At 36.7% G+C, this 25174-nt stretch overlaps 1 protein-coding gene across 2 annotated transcripts in view; it reads right to left on the bottom strand.

The window, feature by feature from the left end:
- The window catches only part of ASAP2 (ArfGAP with SH3 domain, ankyrin repeat and PH domain 2), a 93107-nt gene that overhangs the window by 55776 nt on the left and 12157 nt on the right, over positions 1-25174 (bottom strand). For both annotated transcript variants that reach the window (XM_063330446.1, XM_063330445.1), the window contains exons 2-4: positions 13450-13522; positions 9295-9440; positions 620-694 (exon numbers count right to left, since the gene is read on the bottom strand). In XM_063330446.1, the coding sequence (XP_063186516.1) occupies positions 620-694; positions 9295-9440; positions 13450-13522 (294 nt within the window). The remainder of the gene's footprint in view (positions 1-619; positions 695-9294; positions 9441-13449; positions 13523-25174) is intronic.

Here is a 25174-nt window from a genome sequence, read left to right as displayed (position 1 = left end):
TTCTTCTTCCTTCGATGTCCAAGAACAATAGCTGCCAGTGGCTTCCTGTTTGCTCAGTAGTAAACGAAGCATAAGCCAAATAAGTTTGTTGGCCATAGGCTTTAAAATTTATTATAAACATACTATCCTTTGAGTCCTAAGTTATTATTATTTGAAATACGAAATACCTGCAGGGCACAAACAGATCCCAGCTTTGTTAAGAAAATTCCTATGCTCATGCAGTCTAATGTGTCTTTCTTAATAATCTCTATAGTTCCAGGTAAGTTTAGAATGCTAAATAAATATATTAATAATAATAATCCTTTCAAATAAAGTACTACCCCTTCCACAATTAAGTAAATATCTAAATTCTTACACCTCTTTCTCTGCTGCCCTCAGGGCTGTTTTTAAAGCTTCTCAAATGTTGTTTTGTATACATAGTCAAGAGCATGCTGTATGTGAAACCACAAACAGAAGGGATGATTCAATTCACCAAAAAAAAATTAAAAATTTCTTTTGTTTATTAAGCTAATGCATTACTTTAGTATCCCACGCTTTCCATCAAATAAGATTAATATGCTAGCTCAATTTATTTATGTACCAACAATGATATATATAAATATTAAGAACAAAAACATACCCCTTTTACTCCTTTCAGATCTCCCTTCAGCAAACTGTCTAATGGAAAAGTGATTATGTTGTTCATATTCTGAATCTGTAACAAGAAAATTACATCAAAATATTTAACATATTTTAACACAGAACATACTTTTTGAAATGTGTGAATTGAGACAGTGTTCCACAAGGAAATCTTAGATATTATTTTCCTAACCCTGCTTTATGAAGATGTTTATCAGTACAGCCAGTAACCAAAGATGGAGGCAATGTGAGTTAATTAAACTTACTCTGGAAACACTGTAACCCAAGCCAGCAGGAAATCTGCAGAATTACTGCTGATGATAAATATTTCATCCAACACTGACTGCAAAGTAAGACCACTAATTTTTACATTGCTTGAATTCACTGTTTAAATGATACGAAAACAATCATGCAATTTTTCAGCCCTTACATATTTCAAGTTCATCTGTATATTTTAAATTAATCTTGTTTATTTTCCATTCTCTTCAGAGAATGTTTCATAAAACATATCTGCTATTCTCACAATACATGGCATCTTATTCTGACAGAAGTTATAAAGACAAAAAATGCTGGCCTGTAAAAAAGCCAATATTCAAATATTTTCTATGTATTTTTAAAAAGTAATACATCTGCCTTGTTTACCTCATACAAACTTTGAAACAAGGATTTTATGAGGTCTTGAGTATGCAAGTAATTCAAGAGTAAACAAGTAATTCAAGATGAAAAAAATTTCAAATGAAGACAACAGTAAAATAATTACGGTTTTAGATAAGTATCTGCAAGATAGTGTTTTGATAAGGAAAAAGACTGAAGAAAGACAGTAGGAATAAGAGAGTAACTAATATACACTAGTATACACAGTAGGAAAAGAAAGACTTTATGTCTAATCTTCTGTGATTCAAGGTATGGGCCATGATGTCTATGCACAGTCTAAACTATAACAATTCAAATGGATTGCACTGAAGAGTAAAAATCAGTATGGAAAAAAACTCAGAATAACTTTTACAGCTGTTTTGTGAAGGTTGCCTTTGGATGCATTTCTTTTTTTGGTGTTATTGTTAGCTGTTCTTTTAAAATGCAATTTTTTCAAGAAGCACTGAAATGCATATGGATTTCAAAGGTTCAAAGTACAGAAAGAACTTTGCACCATGTAGGAACAGATGTTTCTGTTTCTTCAGGAACATCAAAGTCCCTTCTAGAGTAACTCATCCAGAGAAGAAAGGACACTAACAGGAACTTCAAGAAAAAAGTATTTTCAGTTATGATGCTTCAGCCTCCCCAGAATGGAAAAATACAGAACATTATCACCCTATAGTTACTTGGTGGCCTCACTAGAACAGACTCAGAGGTCCCATCCCCAGTGGTACTCAACAGCTGCTATTAAAATAAAGCTCCCAAACCCCAACCCTTCCTCTTCAAAGATACTACCTTACTATATTTGCTTGAAATTTTAGCCCAGCAATCACAGAGAAAGTGAACATCCATCAATTTTTGAGCTTAAACAGATTGCCTCTTCGTGGGAAGGTTGAAGAAATATAGAAAATATGGTTTTCTAAGACAGAGGGAACACACACACACCTATGGGCACGCACATCCAGAATGGCTATCCAGGTAGAGAAGCAGAAGAGGTCTCCTCTAAGATCTCATCCTTTGCACAGTTTTCTACTTTGTTATTCTACTGTATTAGTATGTTACAGTCAAATGTCTAATCTAAAGATCAATACTTTCACTGCCTCCAGTTAATTATTCTTCAAATCCAGACAATTCAGCACAAAGCAAGAGTAAAGCATTTCTCAACAGCAGACTCAAGACAAGTAGTTTTTCCTTAAGTCAGAAAGAAAGAATGTCAGGCCCCCAAATATTAACCCAGAAGTTCTGGATGTTCCTGAAATTTCAAATCATGGGGCCTAAAGTCCAAAGTGACTTTAAAAGAATTGGAGAAAAAACTCAACATGCTTTTTAAAAGTTTGCAGAAAGTTTGCCCATTCAAATTAATTCCTTCTATGTGCTATCACCTGTGTATTACTACCAGTCTATTGTATTCCCTGTGCTCCTATTTTACTTGCAACAAACGTAAACATACATAATGCATGAAGTTGTCATTATTAACCCAGTTAGATGAATCATACTTGCTCATATTTCTAAATCAGCAGGCAGGATACAGAAGAAAGATCTTACATGTTTTTCCCCTCTTTCTTGAGAGGTTTGAGCTGAACTATCTAAAAATATAGACCCATTTTTGGCATGCAGAGAAGCATTAATATGCTGCAGCTCCTATTTTGTGTGTATACGGGGAGCTAAAATGTACACAACAGCCTCTACATTTGGACTATTTTATATTTTAAAATATTCTTTAAAAAAGAGACATGCACAAAGGTGCAGGAAAGCTTCACAGAAATTAAAGTCATCCAGTGTCAGAGGAACACTAGTAAGTTTCATGTGTTTTTAAAAAAAAAGAAAGAAAATAAAATAGTTGACCTGGTTTCCACTTCCAGCACTGCTGCTTTGGCAGACTAGCAGTTTTCCTCTGACAGTTTCCAGTCAGATAAGATGACAGAGACAGGGTAATAAATTAAAACTTCTTAAGTTGGAGAAGGCTCAGAGGAGGAGAAGGAGAAATGGCAGGAGGGAGAATGTAAAAATAAACAAACATGTAGCTGCCAGAAGCAATGGTGAAGGCAACATGCAAGCCAACATTTGCGAAGGGGAATGAAGATTTTCAAGTAGTGTAAGAGCCAATGGCTAAACACTGAAGTTTTTCATTTGCCAGCCCTCCTGTTCATTTTAATGAGTCTTTTTCAGAACAGCTTCAGATAGTGAAGTACTACAGTACTTCAACAGGTTTTGTTGTTTTCTAAATCTAAAGGAGAAAAAGTTAAAAACTTTTCTTAACACGCAGATAAACAGAGTGGACATTAAAACATTTTTAATTTAAACTAAAATTCAGGCAGTCAAACAGCATATGATATGACTCCTATTGCCATTACTAAATTGTAGATGTAGTCCATGTACATGGCTGTGGGCTTCTCAAGCACCAATGAAGTTGGGTGTGCACAAGTGACAGTAGTACTGCCTGCTGACAAATCACTGTTTAAGCTATTTTCATCTTTTTATGGCAACTACTATCGGGTTGAATACTTTTCGAAGTTTTCCCAGTGGTGTGAGCTTTAGTAGGACAATGTCAATCAACACAGCAGGGTGCAAATGGAAATCAGAACATCCGCTATAGATGAGAAACAGTTTGTTTGTCTGAACTTTGAGCTTTTAGCATCTAACCCCAAGACTTCAGAAATTCATGTAACATACAGACTTGTAGTGCAAACTTTCATCTTCGCACCACACCTCCTTCCCACGCAGAAGGCCAAAACGCTGCCCTTCTGCTGTCCTCAGCCCCTGCCACACCTGCAGCGCGGTGGTGCGTCCCACAGCACAAACGGCATCCCACCAGGCTGGTGGATGAGGTGGGACATCACCCACCACCCGTGGGGGCCATAGGAAAAATGACTCCAGCAAAGCAGCAGCTGAACACGACTAAGTGCCCATGTGGAGCTGCTGGCTCACCTGCCTAGAAAAATGCCCTCACACAAGATATCGAGTGTTGCCAGCATTTGGGAACAGTCCCTGTACCACCAGACACAGGCTGGCAACTCTTCTATTAGAAAGTGCAAATGCAAAATGACAGGAAACACCTTTTTAAAGGTATTCTTAAAAGCATAAGGTGAAGAATTTTAAAAGCAAAGGAAGAAAAAGACTTGAGGTTATTCCAGCCCATCTTCCTTGCCAACGGAGAATTCCCAACTGCACAGTTTCTAACCTAGGTTAAAACACCTAAGTGGTAGGCTTCCACCACTTTCTCTGGGACACTTCATCTAATATTTTTACAGTGAGATCCCATTTATATGCAATTTCTTATTTTCCTCTTCCACGATCACAGTTATTTGTGAGGCAAACCATACATTTCCAATTCTTCTAAGCTTTCTTCATAAATCAACCTATTCAAGCCCTTATCATTTTTTTGTTACTGTCCTCTGAATTTCTTCCAGTTGGATCAATATCTTTTTGGCAAAGAAATAAAAATAAGATTCCAGGTGGAGCTGAACCCATGCCACTATAGAGGAATTATTACGTCTTGGTTTATATCTTTACAAGTGTAAATCAAACAGTACTCTTATTTTTTTTCCTCTCACCACTAAGCCAATCTTTCCTTGGGTGTACCAGTGAAAAACAGGAACAACACAACTTAAATCATTAAGTTTAACATATAATACTCCAACCTCAAATATATACATCTGTAGCTTTTTATATACACTTAACTGAGTCCTTCTAAACATAACGTGGTTGTGAAGGTTCAGCCACTAAACATATTTTTAAAACCTTAGTCTGACCTATTATCCCAGAAAGAAAATTGTGAGCATAAATTTCTTAAGTTCATCATACAATACAGAAAATATATTTCCTTCGGTTTTGTCATTTGTTACCTTTTATATTTAAGCAAATCTCCTTTCTTCTTACATTTAAAAACTGAAGTAAACCAGGAGCATATGGTCAGAAAAATATGATAGTTTTCTTCCATTTTTCCTGGCTAAAAATCCAAGGATTATTAATAGAAAAACTTCTCACATGGAATCTTTTCCTCCCAGTTACCTTCCACAGAGTGGAAATTTCAGATTCCAGTCCTCTCAATCCATCATGTTCTTTAAAATTAAAGAAATGAAAAAGAAAGGATAGTACCATGTAGAACAACAAGAGATACAGAAAATGGAATTTGTTAAATAACTACTTCATCTTCACAGATCAAATCCCTTTTGAAGGAGTGCTGACAAAGATGACAGGCAACTACAGATCGTATTTCCTCTCGGTGAAGCAATCTAATAGGATTTAAAGGAAAAAATATTTAAAGTGCAAACACATTGCAATGAGCCTTTCCTTATCGTAACATTTTTCATATTAAGACTCACACCTTTATCACTTGGCACTAAATTTATTAGGAAGACAGAGTAATTAATACTATAAGCAAGTGCCATTACAGACCTAAACTACACGGGAACTGTGAGTGCTACCATTCCATTGGGAATTAGCACTAAGGTTACCATCAAGAATCACAGAATCACAGAATGGTTTGGGTTGGAAGGGACCTTAAAGATCACCTAGTTCCAACCCCCCTGTGATGGACACCTCCCACTAGACCAGGCTGCTCAAAGCCCCATCCAGCCTGGCCTTGAACACTGTACAAGAAGAGATACTGTACATGCCACAAAAAGTACTGTGTTACCTCTGAAAATGCCTTTAGTAGTTTCTGATAGTTCACTACCAAAAAAGATATATTGATTGATTGGTCTTCTTAAAAACATTTCTAATGCAGAAAAAGTTGAAGAAACATTTGTAGCTTGATATTTGAGCAATAGCAAGATGAAAAAAAAAATGCACAGTAATGATAAACCCATCCAAACAATGCAAAAAATGTGTTAGAAAGGCTAAAATGAGTAGTTACAAGGACTTGATATGTAGTAAATGTAATTTTATTTCTTCTCTTAAAGATATGTTCTATAAATCACTTCAAATGTGAAGAACCAATGTTCTTCAAAGGTTTTTTTTTAGTTTTATGCACTCTTAAAAGTGCACACATAAAAGAAGTGTAGCAAAACACATGTAAAAACCCAAGACCTGAACTTTAACTTGAATAGTTCACAGCTGAATAACTGGATTCCAAGGAAAAAAAAAAATTCAGGTGTTAATATTTTGAAACACTGATGCCTTGATAAGTCCACAAAAACATCAGTCTCTTTTGGGAAAGCTTGAAAAACAATAGAGAAAACAAGAACCTAAAATCCCTGTTAATGCGGAAGAACTTTATAACTGCTTTCCTTTAGCTTACTAAAGACAAGTTTAAGGAAAATCTTTTCACGGAAGCACTTTAGAGCTACAGCTCTAAATGCCACCCAGGCCAGAGCTGACAGAACACATCAGCTTCTAGAAACAAAAGCAAAATATACAACAAAGCAAAACTTGACAATAGCCCTAAAGCTTTGCCAGTGTTAATAGCTCTGGCATCTGCTCCAGTCTGAACACGTCCTCTCACTTCCTTGCACACTCCCCACTCATTTCAGCTAACATCTGTGGAAATTCAGTGCCCTATGAAACTCCAGGGAAAGATCTATTTAAAAAGGTATCTTTCAGAATGTTTTTTTAACAGCAGCAGGTTGTATGGCTCTGGCTACATTTTTGATGAAACTATTTACAAACAAAATATGTCAGGTGCTACAAGGAAACACCAGAGGAAAGGGATGTTTTTGCTGCCAACATGCTTAAAACATTCCGAGTTGGATGCTTCACCACACTGCGAGAATGCATGGGGCTTGTTTCGTATATGTCTATGCCTATAAAAAAATAGGATGCCAAATTATTTCCAATTACTGTATAGGACTTTTTACACTAGTCAATACCCTTGTAATCTCTTAGAGCACTAGACCTCCATCAGTGAACTTATGAACAGATTTTCAACGTGATCAATTACCAACAAGTTATTCTAGTGGTATTAACTTCTAATAGGCAAAGTTACATAAAAACTATACTTTTGTTTTATAATTCTTTTATAATTTTAGAATCCTTGTTTACAAATATGGTTTTTTCAAGCAATAATGAAGTTTACGTGGTTTTTTTCATATGTATTTCTTTCTGGAGGAAACTATTTTCTTAGACACCATATTCAAGGGCCATTAGGTTCCTCTATTTCTTCAGTTTTCCCTTGCTAAGCAGGAGAAAACAAAAAACTTCAAACCTCAACAATATGATGCATACAAGGAAAGAACAGAACCTTACAGAGACCTGTCCTTCACCACACAGTATTAAAGAAGAGAGCAGGTGCCTATGCTTTTGCAATGTAAAAAAAAACCCCAAATTACATTCACGTCCGTGCAAAATTATTTGCTTCAAAACCGGAGAAAATCAGAACTACAAACTGAGAAAAACTAAAGACTTAGCTATTCTCTCATGACATATCCTCTTCTTATAAAAACTGAAGCAAAAATAACATAGTTGCTAGTGATAAAGCAGTATACACAAAAAAAATTTTGGAATAGTCCTTGGAGAAGACACACGAAACGCTTATGTGGCTAAGAAAACAATAAAAACACGCATCCTGCTTCCTATAGATATTTATTTTGTTTTTATTTTCCTTTACAGTTTGTGGAAGAAAAGTTATTCTTGTCAGAAATATTTTGCAAAGATAGTAATCACTGTTTTTAAGAGAACAAATAGTTAAGATTTTTGGTAAAATGGCAACATTTTTTCGCTTTTCAAAGTCTCCTTGAAATATAATACATTAAAAGGTTTTTCTGGGGAGGGGGTGCAGCTTTTAGTAGATTGCTTTTTAAAACCACCTAAACATCCCATTTCCCAGACCCATTTGCCTAATGAAGTCACCATATTGCAATTAACATATGATAGAGAGGGTTTTTTAGTCAACAGAAGGCATCATTTAGAAGACCGATTGTATTTCCCCTTCCATCTGAGCAGTCTACCTCTGTATGGGAGACTCAGGATAACCGACTGACTCACACTCAACAAGGACGCCTCTTCTGATACATTATCTCAGATAATATTGGTACATCCAGAGATATTCAAATCAATATGACCAATATGAAATACATTTCACTGTTCATAAATACATTTGGGGCTAGATTCTCTCTCATCAATATCATGACTGGTAAAAAGAGGGGACATCATCAGGGAGTGAATGAGGCTGCCCTAAATCCCATCAGCTGGAAACATTCCCCAAAGAACTGACTGTGACCAGCTGGCTACAAACTACAGACATTTGGTCTAGACTCACAAAAGCATTTGATGTGTCTCCGTCCCGTTGATTTCAGCAGGCACAGACTTTTAAATGTTTGTAGGAATCTGGGTCATCTCCCCTTCCTAGCCCCTGGTTTAAAGTTCTGTGGTCTCAAGTAAATTTGGGACTTACTCAGACATGGGAAAGCTTTAGCTGGTAGGATGGAGTCAAAATCTGCTCTTTCTGTGCCTTCTGCTTAATGTGAAATTGAGGCTGAAAATTCTCCATTCGTAATTAAAACTCCCATTCTTCCATTTGGCTCCATCCCATTTGTCTCAGTGAAGAGGGCTTTTAAGCCTTACTGGCTTCAGTTGGAGGATTGGTCCCCAGTGGACACTACTGTCATTATAGCATTATGTTTGATTTTGTTTTCCTGACTCCCTTCCCTGAGAAGCAAGAGACTCTCTTACAGGGACACTAAAATCTCCCTTTATAAATACAAATGAAAAGTGTGAAAAAGTAAAGTAAAAGCAATGTGAACACAGAGTAAACCAAGTTGGGTTCTGCTGGTTTCACAATTTTAAAGCAAAGTTTTATATACATAGCTACTTTATTGTGGGAAGCTTTTATACATGAGAATTGTTGGAAGAGGGGGTTTTGTTGGGTTTGTTTGGGGTTTTTTTGGTTTTTGTTTAGGTTTGGGGTTTTTTGGGTTTTTTGAGTTTTGAATTTTGCAAGAGGAAAGGCCAGGACATGAGACATTTTCCTAAGCCAAAAATTTTTTAAGAACAGGGGTTGCTAAAACACAAGTTGTTTTCAACATGAAGAGCTGTTATAGTTCAGAAATACAGCATTTGTAATGGCCTTAAAATTTCAACATGTTTTTCTTAGGTAATTCTTACCAAATTTTTGAAGAGTGCAGTTAATTCCTTTGTAAACACAGAAAATTTTAAAAACGCTGTTCCCAAATCTGGGTCATCCCTGCAAACACAGTTGCCTCCGAATTTCTCCAGTGCTTGTGTATACTGTTCTTCATTTTCCACATGAGCTTCAAAAAAAGAAAAACACAAAAATATCATCAGTAGATAAAGGTTATTGAAATAACTATCCCCCTTTTTTTAAAAAAAAAAAACCCACAAACTTTTCAGAAGATTTCTTGCTAAAAATGTTTACTTGATACAATGAACATTTATTATTTATATTTTAACACTGATATGACGGAAGTATGACGTATCTTAGTAATTTTAGTTTATGAGTATCTCTTCACATGCTGTACAAAGGACAATATGCCATAAAGACAAGACAATCATCTGACACATATCCACACTAGAAAGACCCACAATGTTTCTGCACCATACCAGACACAGCATATCAATTCTCAACTCCTATAATGAACTTTTAGAGTCTTTTATTAGCACTCTTTAATTTTAACTGTATGCTGTTATGTTTAATTGTCTGCTGAACAAAGAAACCGAGGAGATCAAGTGTGTTGGCAAAGTCCTGAATCTCTACAATAGAAGGCAAGAGACCAAATAAGACTCTCAGGTCATCTTAAGAAAGAAATGGGACTACAAACTACATTACAGATGAGGACAAAACCTGTATCTACGTTAGCTCTCTGATTCAGAGCAGCAATGGGGATCTGAAGCAAATCTTAGCAACCCGCATTTACCACAGGCCAGTTCAGTTCTCAAAGCAGTTTTGGTTCATGACAACTAGGTTCCTTTCTGGAACAAGGAAACCAGAAGCTCTGCCCCAGAAGTGGTCCAGTGCTTACCTGAGACAGCAGGTTCTGAATCAGTGTGGGCTGCACCGATGCAAGTCATCCAACACACATCTAATGCTTCTGCCCTTCAGAAAGCTTTGAGATGCATGTGTTGGGGGATTATTCAGCCCAGGGAATGTGATGAAATCTAGGCCTAAAGCAAGGTCCCCTGATTTAAACATAAAGGAAATCTGAGGGGCCTCAGTCTTAACTACTTCGACCTACTGATTAACTCCTAGGACACCAGATTATTTGCTTGTGTAGACAGGCATAAAAAGTCCCTGTCAATTTGATCTGTGGAACAAAATGGAAAGTCTTTCTGAACCCAAGCTTAGAGACTGTGTTAAGCTTGAGCACAAGGACAAAGCACACCAAGCTGGCACCTCAAAAAATTAATGTTGCCTATTTCTTATTCTAGCTGTAGCCAACTTCTAATGCTTCAAAGGAAGTCAGGAAAAAACCCCATACCCTAGAAAACAAATTATGCATTAATAAGAACAAAGACCCTTTTTTGGTCATTGAACGCATGAGACCAGCATAAACCCTGAATATTACTTAGAGAGGATTAATCTGTTCAAACAGGCAATGATCCAGTTTCATTTCAAGCCCGTTTGTATACATCAACACATTTAATATCCAAAGGATTCTTCACGCAATGTCCTTTCTCCAAATTTCTATGAAATAATTATACAACCTGTTCAATAAACCTAGCACGCTCCAACTTAAAAATAAGCCTGTCCACATTCCTGTTTGGACAGCCATTCAAGAACTTTATTTCTCAAGTAGCTACAAATTTTCTTTAATTTCCAATATAAGAAACTAAATCCATGTAAAGTAGTGGTATATTATAATGTAATTAAAGACTGTCACAATGTACATGCAGAATTGAAGTTACACAAACGGCATTAATTCTACAAGTTTCTACCATAAGCGCTTGAATTTGCAGCCTGTAAAAGATAGGCTGCTTATAGTCATTCAATTTAAAAATTAAGTCCTAGCACTGAACTGTACTTCTTTTTCCTCAGCATCAACAGCAGGGGCGGGGTGCTTACTAAACTTGCTGCTACTTGAGCTGTAGGATGAAGTAAGGATGTCCAAGTAACACAATTGTGTGACGTGCATACACCTGAACAAGCTTTGAACAAACTGGCCCTGACAGCAAAAGCCAGGATGCAGAAGGTCACAACTCCTCTAGTTCACGCAGCTACCCAGTAAGCTGAATTATTTCCATATTACTTTCTGCATTCATACTGCTTCCTGCATCCAGCTCAGCATATTTGAACCCTGGTGAAGGTGGAGGTCAGGGCACAATTCATACAGCAAAAAAGAGAAGGCTGCCACGGCATGAAAACAAGGTGAAAAGGTTCCTACCATTAATTGTTGTAGTTAGACGTACAATTAGCAGCTGAATCATGCTTTTTACCTTAGGAAACAAGAGCTTCCTATTCCATACGTCACCCCCAAGAGTTTTCTATTCCCCAGCATCCTAGCGACTGTTCTTTTGGGTCTATGTATCAGATTAAACAAAACCAGCAGCTCACCAGCAGTTCTGAGATGTTCCCCAGAATGCTGATGGTAGTTATTGCAGCAATACTATTAGCTGAGCTGGTACTCTGCAAGTGCTTCTGAAGAACACAAAATTATGTTTTTTCATGGAAACATCCAAAATACTCTCCCTGCCCTATGGTTTCTTCCTGATGGATTTTAAAAGTTTCTGAACAAACAAAAGGTTTGGAATCTCTCAAAGAAAGAAATCTGAGCCAGGTTTGTTTGAGGGTTTAAAACATTTTTAAGTAAGAAACTACATTGTGTACCAATTGGAGTCACTATCTAAGCCTCCATAATGGTTTCTAAATTCACACATTAAAAAAAGAAAGCAAACCCACGTCCACTCAGTACTCAGGGAACCTATATTAAATAACTGTGCTCTTCTTATGAGTGCAGGGCCATAGTTTTTGTTTTGTCAAAAGACACCCCAAGGGCTGGCCAAGTGGCTGGGTTAGCGATATTTCTGCTGGTGGAAGAGAAATGCCTCCAAAGTTTTATTGTCAAGATTGGGCAGTATGAATTTAAAATTAGGCAAGGTACTGATTTTATGCAAAAACTGCAGTGATTTGCTACAATGCTCTAACAAGTACACTGATTATGAGGCACAGTCAAGCACTCAAAAATTAAAAAAAAAAAAAATAAAAATAAGCCCATCAAAAGCCCAGAAGAAAGGGTGCCAAATAAATATGTATGGCACAGATGACACAGCTCCAGATGAATCTTAAACTGGACCCTCCACAATCCAAAGATAACAGATTCATTATGTTAGGCAAGAAAGAACTTTCTTTCAATGAGCTGATAAGAATTATACCACAACAGCAGTTCTTGTAATAACCGTATATCTGAACACCAACATGCCCACAAGTTGTCAGATATTGGTGGCTCTCCAAAGTCGCCAGGCCTATCTATTTTGCATATAATATAGGTTTTGTTAGCTCCAATTGCTATGAACTGAAAAGTGAGAACAAAAGCCAAAAAATGCTGTTTCTTGTCCACAAAAACAAATGCTGTTTCTTATTCACAAAATGCTGCTGATCCACAAAAACAAAAGCTTCAGTTATTTTTTCAAAGATAAACACACAAAACTCCATGAGATTGGCACACACATAAAAATGCACACAGCAATAGTTCTTTGTGTTTTTATCAGCATTGTAGGAGAAATATCTGACTTTGTGCATCATGACAATAAAAAAATCACAGCTCATCAGCTCTCTTGTCATGAAGTTCTCAACATACATAACTGGAAGCCACCAGGAAGGGTGAGGTTTCACAAAGCAGTAGAGCCAACGTAGCTTCTTACTGCTGCCAAAGAGAGTAATTTCACCCCTCCCATGCCCTCAGCTCTCAATAACACATATATGCCTTATCATTTCAGGTGCCAGTTAATCTCAGTTAAGTTGATTCCACTGCATATGCAGCTTTATATGAGCTAAAAATCTCATCTAGGGATCTGCCAAACACCAGGGGTGGCAGAAGGAGCAGGTAGCCCAAATGAGGTGGAAAGAGGAGAGCACATCTTTCCCACTTGGTAGCAGTATGCCAGCTAGATGGGTTCAGCAACCTCACAAAATTTCATCCTTACTGAGCTCATGATCAAGCAGCTAGTTCAAGACTCCTATTTAAAATGTACATTTTTCCCTTCTCAGAGTTACCCATATAACTCTTTCCGATTCAGTAAGACGACTGACTGTTTAAAACCTCCAATTTCACCAATATAAACTACCAGGAATTATTATGTACTTACCCAAACCAGATATGTTTATGGCTTTGACAGATTTCTTCATTTTATAGAGAACAGTTCGGTCAACATCCAGAGCCTAAAAAAAAAAAAAAAGAGGAAAATTAAATGTGAAATGCTGGATTGTCCTCTGGTAAACTTGTGCCCTGGAAACCTTCTGTAATTATAACACTATTATGTTAGTTAACCTTATTTCTGTAATTAATAAATTACTTGCCAGTTGCTCCCACGTCCATCCATACAACCTATTCTGTCCTCTTGTCCATGAAAATACATCTTTTCTCTTTTGCTGGTGACCAACATCACATATACCCAGCACCATCTAAAATGAAACTCTTTACACAATATCTTCTTCCTATGTTAAATTATTAAAAAAGCTTAAAACAGTTTCAACCCATCGTGTGTTCTGGCACTGCTGAAGAAACAAGCAATATCACTTCCCTAGGCAGGATATTAAAAATGGAATTTAATTTCAGTTTTCCTGGATAATTTAGTTAATTAATTGCACTCCCAACCATATGAACTTTCTTACTGCTATGCTGAACAAAATAAATTGCATATCTCTCAACTGTATTTCACATATTTTATCACTAGGCAAAGCTTTCACCAACACAACATAAAATTCAAGTTTAAATCCTGTCCAGAATACTCAAGCACTTATAACCAATTTGTTTCAAAGAAAGAAGTGGAAGTAGACAACCATTTTCTTACTGAAACAAAGATGGGCGGACCCAAAACCATACAATTGTTCTGGAATGGAGAAGTAGAATTATGATTATACAAATGATTAAAAAAAAGAATAGAAAAAACCTTTGTGAAACACCAAGAACATTTAAGTATGAGTTCCAGAGATGGTGATGTCTTTTAGGCTTCACTGAAGAACAATACCAAACACTACAAATTATATTATGCCAAGAGCTGTTTAGCATGATACATGCTAAAAAAGCAAACAAAAAGGACCAAATTAATTCCAGTTTCCATTCAGAAGTTTTCAGTGAATCGCAGCAGCTACACGTCTGACCTACCATTGTTTTATTGTTAATAATTTGTGTAAGAGAAATGATGTGGAAAAATCAGTTCCTAGGACCCTATCCAATTATTTTAACATACTGAATGCAAAAAGAAATATTATCCCTCATATTTATGGGAGTATTCTTAAACTGAATCCATTCAGACCACACATAGCTGGGCAAAATCTTTGCAGCATTCCGCGGAAACCAACAGATTTAGATGTTGCCTTAATGTTATAGTGCCACAGTATGGCTATATCCATTGGAACTTTTACCTCCAGCATCTTTATAGTTCACACCTGAAACATATTAGCAGGAGAAGTGCAGAGGCCTTTTCACCTGGAACTCTGAAGTACAGAGGAAGAAAACTTCTAAGAAAGCCCATAAAAGTCACACACCGCTCTATTCACTCTCTTCAGCCATTTGAAGCGCATCCACTATAACAACCCTGTATACAGTGCGATCTCAAAGGTTAGATTAGTCACCTGTCTGGATGGGAGTACCCGAAGTAAACTCCCTCATTGTGCGTTCAGTGATTTCTAAAAATAACCTCAGAAAAGCACCATCCGATCAGCTGACTACAGAGGAATGATAATTTCATCAACGACTGCATCAAAGGGCAATTACCCTCTTGGAGACGAAGCGAAAGGAATATCTCCAGCTACAAGTATTACAAATAACAGTCTGAAGAGAAGGCTGATGCCCAGAGACTTAAAAGTTATATATTCAGTTCCCAGCTAAGTCTCAGATTCATGTGTGCAGTTGATAAATTATTTAATCTCTGCACCTTTAGTTTGGGGGAGGGGGAGAAGAAAAAAAAAAAAGCTGACAGTACTTCTTAAAAAGAAAAGAAGTGTTGGAAGGATAAACGCATTGGATGAATTATGAACTACTTGAATTACTGTGGTCAGGGACCCAGATAGACCTATGGATTCAGAAAAATATTCTAGCCCATCACTGCCTCAGAAAGCATAGACTCTCAGTAAGGGAAAATCTTCAAGTCCTCTTCCTCAACCAAAATAATCATTTTGGTGCGTAACTTCTCTCAAGCAACTCCCGATTTCACTGGGATTAGGCACTAGAAGAGCAAAGCTGTAGGGCACAGCATAGCCAGGGTCCAACAGAAACGCCAGCTAATGCCCTAACACACCAGTCATGACAATTCAAACACCCAGCTATCTCAGCCAGCCAGTCCACATAAAAATTCAAAACAAAGGTGACAGGAAAAAAAACCAAAACACAACCACAGACAGCACTGATGGCAACAGAACAAGCAAAACCTAAAACCCTAAGGTGGTGAAAATGTACAGGACTGCAGGCCAGGCTTCCTTGGGTCCTTCCTCCTTCTCCTGCCTGCCTTCTCAGCTGTGCCAGTGCAAGTGGTTGCAGGTATGTGTCATAAATCACTGGAGAGAAGCAATCCATGTTTAAAATGATGCAAGGAGGGAGGAAAAAAAAGTTATTTTCCAGTTAGGTAAATTTTCCAATTCCAGCTATCAGGCAGCCCCTTGATATAACACAACCCAACGGAAAAGACAATGGGAAAAACAGGAATGAGTAGGAGGACCAACATCCCCAGGTGTTCCTGATGAAGAATCCTCTAGGGACATTTCTGAACAAGAATTCAGAAGCTGCATGAGTGTAGCGAGTGCTTTTACTATGCTGTTATCTCTACCAGTTACATTTATTTTTAACTCTTATTATTACATTAGTCTCAACATTTCTTCATATATTCATTCACCACAATAGAACAGGCTTTGTAAGTTCAGTCTGTCTGGAAACTGCTACCACATTTTTATGGTGATAGCAGACACTGAGCCTGTAGAATGGTGCTGAAACAACCAGGGATCCAATATGACTGAAGCAGAAAAACTATCCTGGTAGCAATGCATCCTACCCTCGTATCAAGGCAACATGGACTCAGCTTGTTATTTCTTCCCTCTCTCAGTCAAAAAAGAAAAATACAAATTTGTGACAGTCAATACTCCATGCAATTTTATTTGCATATAAAACCTAAAAGAATATCATAATTATCAAAAAGAACAAACTGTCGCAGAAATAAACTATGTTTCTTTCTTCAAAAACATGTTGATTCAATTCATTGATGTGATTAATGAAAATGGGAAGAAATTCAGTAGTGAAGACTGCGAAGTTGTGTATTCAAGGGAAAATACATATATAAATTGACGGAAGTCAGAAAAAATTAAGGAGAATAAAGGGGTTTGGCTTACCAGATGACTGCAGAATCACCACAGGGTGCCAAAGTGATAACGCCGTGAGAAACAAAAACATTAAGATACAAGAGATCTCCTTCCACCAAAGGCAAGGAAACAAACAAAAAAATCACTGAATACTACATACTCTTTGGAATGCAAAAAAGGTGCAGGTCCAAAACGTTGGTCTAGACATGTCTTACATGTCTCTCTGAACCACTGGGTTTTTGACTCTGATAAACATGAAAAAATGACCCACACAAAATTGGAGGCAATGTAGGTGGTGTTCTCATCCACCAGTATGTGAAGCATGGAATGGAATGGAATGAAAAGTCTTTCTTGAACTGCTCTAGTTTTGTAATTAGATTACTGGGAATAAACTGTAGGAAACTTAAAATTGGCTAGCTTGAGCAGAGAGCTAGAGGGAATTGGAATGTGCCCATTACCCAAATATAAATAAATAAAAAGCACAAAATGCTTAAATAAATAATTTTTATAAATTTAAAAGCACAAAATGTAGGAAGAACAGGCTGCCTTCCTGAAATGAACTCCAGTCACCCAAGGATGTTTGGGCTGTTATCTAGGCAACTAACGATCAATATGACTGTGTTTGGATAATATGGCACTGATTGCCCAAACTTTGTGCTTGTTCAGTTCCCCTGACGGACAGGCTCTAGGTAGCCTTCTCTCTCCTGAATGGAAAGGGTCCTACCTAAATTCCTTACTGGTGGTAACAAAGAGGAAAAAGGGATAAACCCCAAGAAATATTTAAGCAAAAAAATAATGCTAGCATAAATAAAAATAGCATAATAAAATAGCATAATAAAAATAATGTTAGCTAAAAAATAATGTTAGCATAACACAAGAAGTTCCGTCTCAACATGAGGAAAAACATCTTTGCTTTGAGGGTGACAGAGCACTGGAACAGGCTGCCCAGAAAGGTTGAGGAGTCTCCTTCTCTGGAGATATTCAGAACCTGCCTGGATGTGTTTCTATCCAGCCTGCTCTAGTTGAACCTGCTTTGGCAGGGGGTTTGGACTAGATGATCTCCGAAGGTCCCTTCCAACACCTACCATTTTGTGATTCTGTGATAAGAACAGCTGAGTAAAAGCTGTACCTGAAGTATCTGCAACTAGGAATTGGGAAAAATAAATCCAATTCTGGAAAGCTTTCCAAACAGGAGATCAAGGGTGACAGATATCTAGACATTTTAAGAGGGACCTGAATAAATTTATGAAATATTATTATGCTTTTTCCTATTGTGGTAAGAAACTAGACTTGCTCCTCTAGGAGGTTTTTTCTTGTCCTCCATTCCTTTGTGAAATCTTTTGATAATGCTGCATTTAAGAGTGGCTAAGTAGCCTACAGACTACTGGACAAAATACTGAAAAATTTTGCATCTTTAATACTGTATTTTAATCTCGTTTATAGACCAAAAAATGGGGAGGGGGACTTTGCCTTTGTTTAATTGTAAGATATTGGTGCTTATTCACAACTAGTGTTTCAAAGGAGTCACTTCAGCATAAAACTTGAAAACGTTGGCTCTTTGTCTTTAGTACGTGTTTCCTCATCCTTTTCTTTGTCCAAATCTTAGCACTTAGAGATCAATTTAAATACCACTGTAGCTTTATTATACTTTGAATTTCTAATCCTATATTTGTTTCATAAATATACACACACTACATCGATGCACACACACACACACCATCACGCTACCCTACCCAAATTCAACTGCTTTGTGCACTTTCAGTACAATGTCAGAAGCAGTGAAATTTAAAATGGCTTCTGACGTTGCACATTCTAGCATTACTTTTTCCTTTACCTAAAATGCCCGGTAAACTTCTGAACCAGAAGAAAAGTGACCATGTAATTCATATGGTGGGATCATTTTGTCCTCTCATGTAATCCTTCCAGTTTTGACTCAAGAAACTCTATCACAAGACTGTTTATTTTGGCATCTGTTTATTTCAGCCCAGTGTAGTCAAAGAGGCTGTATAAATCATTTTCATAGTCCCAACTCAGTTTCTACTGATGAGTGCTCAGACTTCCCTCTTGTTAAAAAAAGTAAATACACATTTGATTTATGGGAAAAAAACACCACACCCCGAATTCTATACAGTACATTAGAAAAGGAGTTACATTATTGTATGCAGTGTGAATTGAAACATAAACTCCAAAGTGACCTTCTTGAGCGTGGCCTGGTCAGTAGAATATTTTTCCAAAGACAGTATTTGTCTTCTGTTCATTTACTTTTCTGTGACTCCTAATGTTAATCTTGTGAAACCATTTTTAAGGTAAATTACATTTTAAATCAGAATCTATGTGGTGTTGCTGTAGAACATCTAGAGATCACAGAGATCACTTGTTTGACAAGTTTAGAACAAATATGCTATGATCAGCTTGGTACTGATCTTGTTATCTCTCCATGAATTTCAAGGCTTCTAAAAAAAATGGCAATATTGGATTAAAATACATGAATGTTAGGAAATTTATTATCAAACCTGGTGCTCATATCAGTATTCTTCTTCAAAATGCATAGCTAGTCTCTCTTAAAATGGCATAGAAACATGATTTAGTTTGAAAACTGTTTTACCTTACAACGTAAGGCTACACAGTGAAAACGATAACAAAAGATGTCTATTTGCTACACTTGAAAAATCTGTGTTTTTTTCATTTTTCATGTTGTATCTTCAATTAGTTTATCTCTCTGTGCAGTTACCACACATGATCCTACACACCACAAAAAAAACCCAACCCTAAAATTACCTGCAATATATGATTATTTTTTATTGAATTGTAATTCATGTTGGTTTTTTCCTAGCAAGTTAAGGCTAACATTCTGGCACCCATCACAAATAAGCTTCGGACACACTGATAATGTATTTTTCACAAGGTATCCAGTAATAAAAGCATTAAGTATTTGGGGTGGCACAGGCTAAAAATTTCAAAATGACAATAATGAAGTAAATGTATTTCTGGGGCCCATAAAGCGTGTAGAAGCAACGATTCAAATAATTACACAAAATATTTTAAAGTCCTATATGCCTGAAGAGAATTTAACAACAAACATGTCTGCAATAGATATATTAGGGAGGGGGATAAACATATCAAAACAAACAGAAGAAAAAAACCCAGCTTTTAAAATAAGCACTAGAGAGAAGACTCAACTACCAGTGATTAGTAGCAAAGCTTTTTTCCTCATGTAGGAACAAGGTCCAGTTTCACTTGCCAAAGGCCAATTTCCATTTCAACTGCTTCAAAGCTATCTACTCTGAACAATAAAATGTGCCAACTAATTAGAACCAACACATCTTACCAGGAAGAAATCAGTCTGAGGTTACTGAAACTTCCTGAAATGTTATTCTACATCCTACTTCATATGCCACAATCTGCCCTGACACTTTAAAATAATAATAATTAAGCTGTTCAAGTCTGTTTCACATTTAGAAAGATTTAAGCCCACTGGGAAATACAATGTTCAAACATTTCATTGCTGCTTCCCTAAAAAAAAAAAAACAAAACAAAAAAACCAACAACAACACACCTCAAAACTAGCATCAACCCAAAAATCTATATAATCTATATTGTTTAAATAGATCTGTGCAATATACACACTTCTTTCTTCTGGAAAGGGTATTGGCTCAAATTAATAAATATAGGTAATACATTTCAGGCTGGCACAAAAAATTAATGTATTATTTGCTCTTTTCAGTGGAGTGGGGGGAAAACAAACTGTTCTATTTTTGTCATATTTAATTGGGGGAAGAAAAAAAGCAGGAAGGCAGAAACTGAGTAATTGAACATCCCAAAGATGATTTTGGCACCTTTTGCAGAACCAGAGGGTATGGGGAAAAAACAGGGCAGTAGCAGCATAAATGGAAAGTCCCCAGGCTCTAGTGGTTAGATGTTCATTAAACATCTTTTATGCCAAACTTGCAGCAGAAGTCTGGGTCTTTATCTTATGAAAGTGTCCTTACACCAGTGCCTTATTTCTTTGTGGCCCAGAAAATAATTGTTTATCTGTAGTAGAACAGAAAAATAGCCATACTGGGTCACATCAACACTCCATTTAATCCAATACCCTATATCGGTAGTGGCCGACAGCAGATGTTTAGGGCAGCAAGCAAAGCAAAGCAGATACACATCCTTCCCCAGGATAATCTCCCAGTTTCCAGCAATCAGTTTAAAAACAAAGGACTGACACACTCTCAACCAGAAACACTAGATAGCCCATCAGGCTATTCTGAAGAGAAACAAAGAAGCACGTTTGCTAAATCCAGTAAAGGGAAAGAAAAAAACTAAACTCGACTTCTCACAGCTCCATAGGAATACTTTCATGACCGCACAACAGCCTACTGTGGAAAGTAGTGAGGGAGGAAGGGGAAGCAGGAGGCCATCATCTTTGCTCTATTTTTTTTTTTATTTAAAACTGTTGAAAGTCCCTTAATACATTCCTTTCTTCTTACCCACTGCAGTTTCATTTTAGAAAGGCTAAAATTAACTATTTCACATTTTTGGTCATTTGGATGGGGTTTTTGCTGAAAATATTCAAAGAACTGGATCTGAATTTGTGAGAAGTCTCAAGGCAACCAATTTCCCTTTTTTCCCCCCTCCTTTTTTTAAAAGAAATAAAGAGTCAATTGGAACAACAACAACAAAAAATGCTTGAAAGTAGTGCTAAAGCAGTAAGAAATGCTTGGAAGTACTGCTAAAGCAGTAACAAAATTTTGGGAAATAAATCTTCGAGCCATCTGAAAAATAATCCTGCAGACAGGAACCTATGTGTTCTTCCCCATCCTGCACATCTAACTGACAAAGACACTGGCAAATAAACTATTAATAAACTAAACTAACCAAGAAATAAAATATTAACATATTGACTTTAGATCCAATATAAACAATTACCTTAACCATTATATCTTTAAAACAAAATCTAATCTCACTCTCAATTTTAGTAATTGTCATTAAAATATCAGGCTACTCAATAGCCATAAATCCTCCTGTACTTCACCCATTCCAGTATTACAGAATAAGTAATAATGCCAGAGGCTGCTGCAGACTCTGAACACAAATAGGAACATCCTTCCAAAAACAAAAGACGCAGGAACAAACTTGGTCAGTTAGTAAGGAAAAGTGAAGTGATTGAATAATTACTATAGAAACAGCAGAGCAAAAAATCAGCTCTTGTGCCTTACTGGACTGGTCTTGTTTAAAGAGTAACTACAGCAAGTTCTGAATACCCAGAAAGAACAGACGTTGGCTTTTCTGCTGTATCTTTACAGGCAATCTGATACTGGCTGTAATTAATCCTCTCCGACTCAAAAGATCAGAGATATCCACAGACATTCTATCTCAGTTGTTATTTTTCTATTAGAAATGAAAAACTGCCTACACTGCTGGTCTCAATCCACTTCCCTGTTACAGAAGGTGGTAAAAAACTTCCTAAATTATCTTATCCCCCTCCAAAATCCTCTTTCCATTCTCCTACTGTTATGTCATTTCCTCCCTCCATGTATTAGTTTCTTTTCTAAATCCTCTCCAGTTTCTTTACACTGATCAGCTGGCACATTCAGGGAGGGACTGATAAAAAGAGTGGGGAAAAAACCTCATAGGCATAGTCTAAGGCAAGGCATTCTAGCCTCTGAACATATTCTAGAAGAATAATAATTTTAAAAACTTTAATTTAGGGTAATTACTTTATTTGGAGTGTGCATGTGAAGAAATGTTCCAGAACATTATATCCTACAGCAGCTATGACAATTCATTTGTCTAAATAAGCTCTTAGGTGTGAGACTTGTCTACTTAAGAGGCTGTGAAGGTACAGAGACAGACATGCAATAAAAAAGACAGGGTTTATGGCAGAATTGTCTCTGCAAAGTCCCTTTCCACAAAAGCATAATTTCTCCAGCATCTGGGTATGTGGTTCTTGTGGGCCCAATGCCAAGGCAGTCTGTTTGAACGAGCACTGGTCTATCTGGCAGAAAAATGTAGTAAACATTTCAGCTCTAAACTATTGCGCATATAGCTAAGGGTATGCATGGTGGAAAGAAGTAATAGCACTGCATTGGGAAATTAATACTTGTAAGTAAAAGGTAATTCTGTTGCAAAGGTAAAAGATGGGAAAATTTGACACTACTGTATGTTGTATATAAAAACACACTTGAGCATAATGACTTTGTACAATGATATTATTTTTTATTAACACAAAGAAGTGATGCCTAAAAATCAGAATTCTCTAACAAACCACTTCTATCAGTAACGAGAAATCCCAATCAGAGGTTCACAGCCTACAAAATGTTACATTGTTAATACAATTCACTACATGATACGGTTGCACACTAAACAAAAAAGGTGCTGTATCTGTGTATTAATCATTCCACTTCCACATGCTTTCCTTGCTACGTAAAATTGGAGATGCAACAGATACTTAAGCAGGGGGCAGACACCAAGCATTTTTGTTTAATAAAACCTCTTGCTTAAGAGAAAAGGATGGAAGCTGCCCATGCCAACTATTTCTCCAGAACACATCCACCTCCTGCATTACCCAATTTTTATACTGAGAAATAAATTTACTTCTCTTTTCATAATTTCACTACCAACATTGCAGCTATCTGCTTTCAAAGGCAAGACAACTAGACTTTAAATACAGATCTCATAAGCAATGTAATAGACTTGACACACTTACTCTTTACAGTGGCTCATTTTTAAACAAAGGGTGTGTAAATAAAACTCCCTTATTTATTATTTAATTGTTGTTTAATTTTCCAGTTGCACTAGCCAGTTCCTGATATCCTTAGCCATGTGTTTAGTATTACATGCTTCAACATCCTAAGGTATATCATTATGTAAAACAAAGTAACATAGATAACAAGATAAAGTTCCAGTGACGACTGTCCTGAACAGACAAGTAAACTTTACCATCCTTTTACCCATGTCAAAATTCGCTGGTCGTCAGCCTGCAAGAGACTTTCTCTAGCTTCATGTTTTTGCATTTCTGTCTGCTGTCAGCATCCATCAAAGCCCTTCATGGTTCAGAGCCCAGCTGTCGGAAGAGGCTGATCCTCACCCTGTATCGCTCAACAGCATTTACGATGAGCTAGGCTGATGGGATTTTCGTTCTGCAGATTTCTCAATTCAGTACTCTTTTCCCTAGTATTAAATCCTTTTATACACCATCAGAGCCAACAAGAATTAATCTTTGTGGAACATAATGCCCTTTTATTCTGCATATGACAAGCTTTTTGAATAGAGAATTTTTAGTTATTTATGGGAGTAATCAACAAATGAAACACTTTCCAGCTACTCAAGAGTTCCCATATCAATGGTCTAATTTGGTTTTAGTAGTCTTCAAACCCTCTACTTGAACCATGCAGACATCCTAGTTGCAATATCTACAAAAGTATGGAAAACTAAGCTTTCCCTATATATGATGACCTTTATTGTATGCACACAGATCAACTGGATGCCATAAAATGACCTATCCCTCCCCATCCAGCACTCCTTTGACTTTTTCTTCATTTATCTTCTTTATTTATCCAATAATTCACGGGATCAGAAATTAACCAAGAAAAGAAGAGTCTACAACAACATAGCACAATCAAATTTCAGTCTTAACAGGCCTCTGAGAACTTTTTAACAGAAATAAACAGTAAAATCTGTAATACAAACATCTTTGGCAGACAAACATATGAGGTAGCCATTCTGAAAGGGAATAAAAGGCACACAAACTTTATCTAGCTCATGATACACCTGGAACTTTTAGGACACCACACTCCCACAACAAAGAATGGCAGGTAACTAGAGGGGACTCCAGAAGAGACAAAGACAAATCACCTCAAATGTACCAAGTATTCCTAGGGAAACACTGAACCAGCCGCCAAAATTAGGATAAGCAGAGGTAAATCAAAACATCAGTCATCACCTACTATAAGGGTAGAAATTTATGAAAGGCATCTAGCTATAATACTGGTAGCATATGAATTACTACAGTTTAGTTTTCTTCAGTGAAGAGTTATTTCCTCTTACAATTTAATGCATTTTGTATGTTAACCTTTCCACTTCATTGGCCAATTCTCACATGAAAGCCCAGTGTCAAATGATAAAACTCATTTTCTCTTCAAACACCGTAAAGTTTTTTCTATTCTATAGTCAGTTCCAGACTTCAGCCTGTGATTTTCACTCCAACCTCTCTATAATTCAGTATACCACCTTTGAAAATCTCTGCATGGTCTCTCTGTATTAACACATTTTTTTCCCCATTAAAAAGTAACTAGACTTAGTAATTAACTAGTAGTTAACTAGTTAAAGTAATTAACAGCCGCTAATGCAAATATAAGATTAGCCAACTTATGGAAATCAGATATTTGATGTCAGTATCTTCCTGTTTTGGTTAAATGGGAAAAAGAAATTGCACTAATTTCATTTTGTTGATGCTTTATCACACTGTAGCTATCAGTAAAAAGCATGAGTTCTTGTTGTATAAATGCATAAACATAATATTGTATAAAT

Source organism: Chroicocephalus ridibundus, chromosome 3 (assembly GCF_963924245.1).
Source record: "Chroicocephalus ridibundus chromosome 3, bChrRid1.1, whole genome shotgun sequence".
In the NCBI taxonomy this organism is placed as follows: Eukaryota; Metazoa; Chordata; class Aves; order Charadriiformes; family Laridae; genus Chroicocephalus; species Chroicocephalus ridibundus.
Note: the sequence above shows the minus strand (reverse complement) of the source record. Positions and strands in the feature narration are given on the sequence as shown.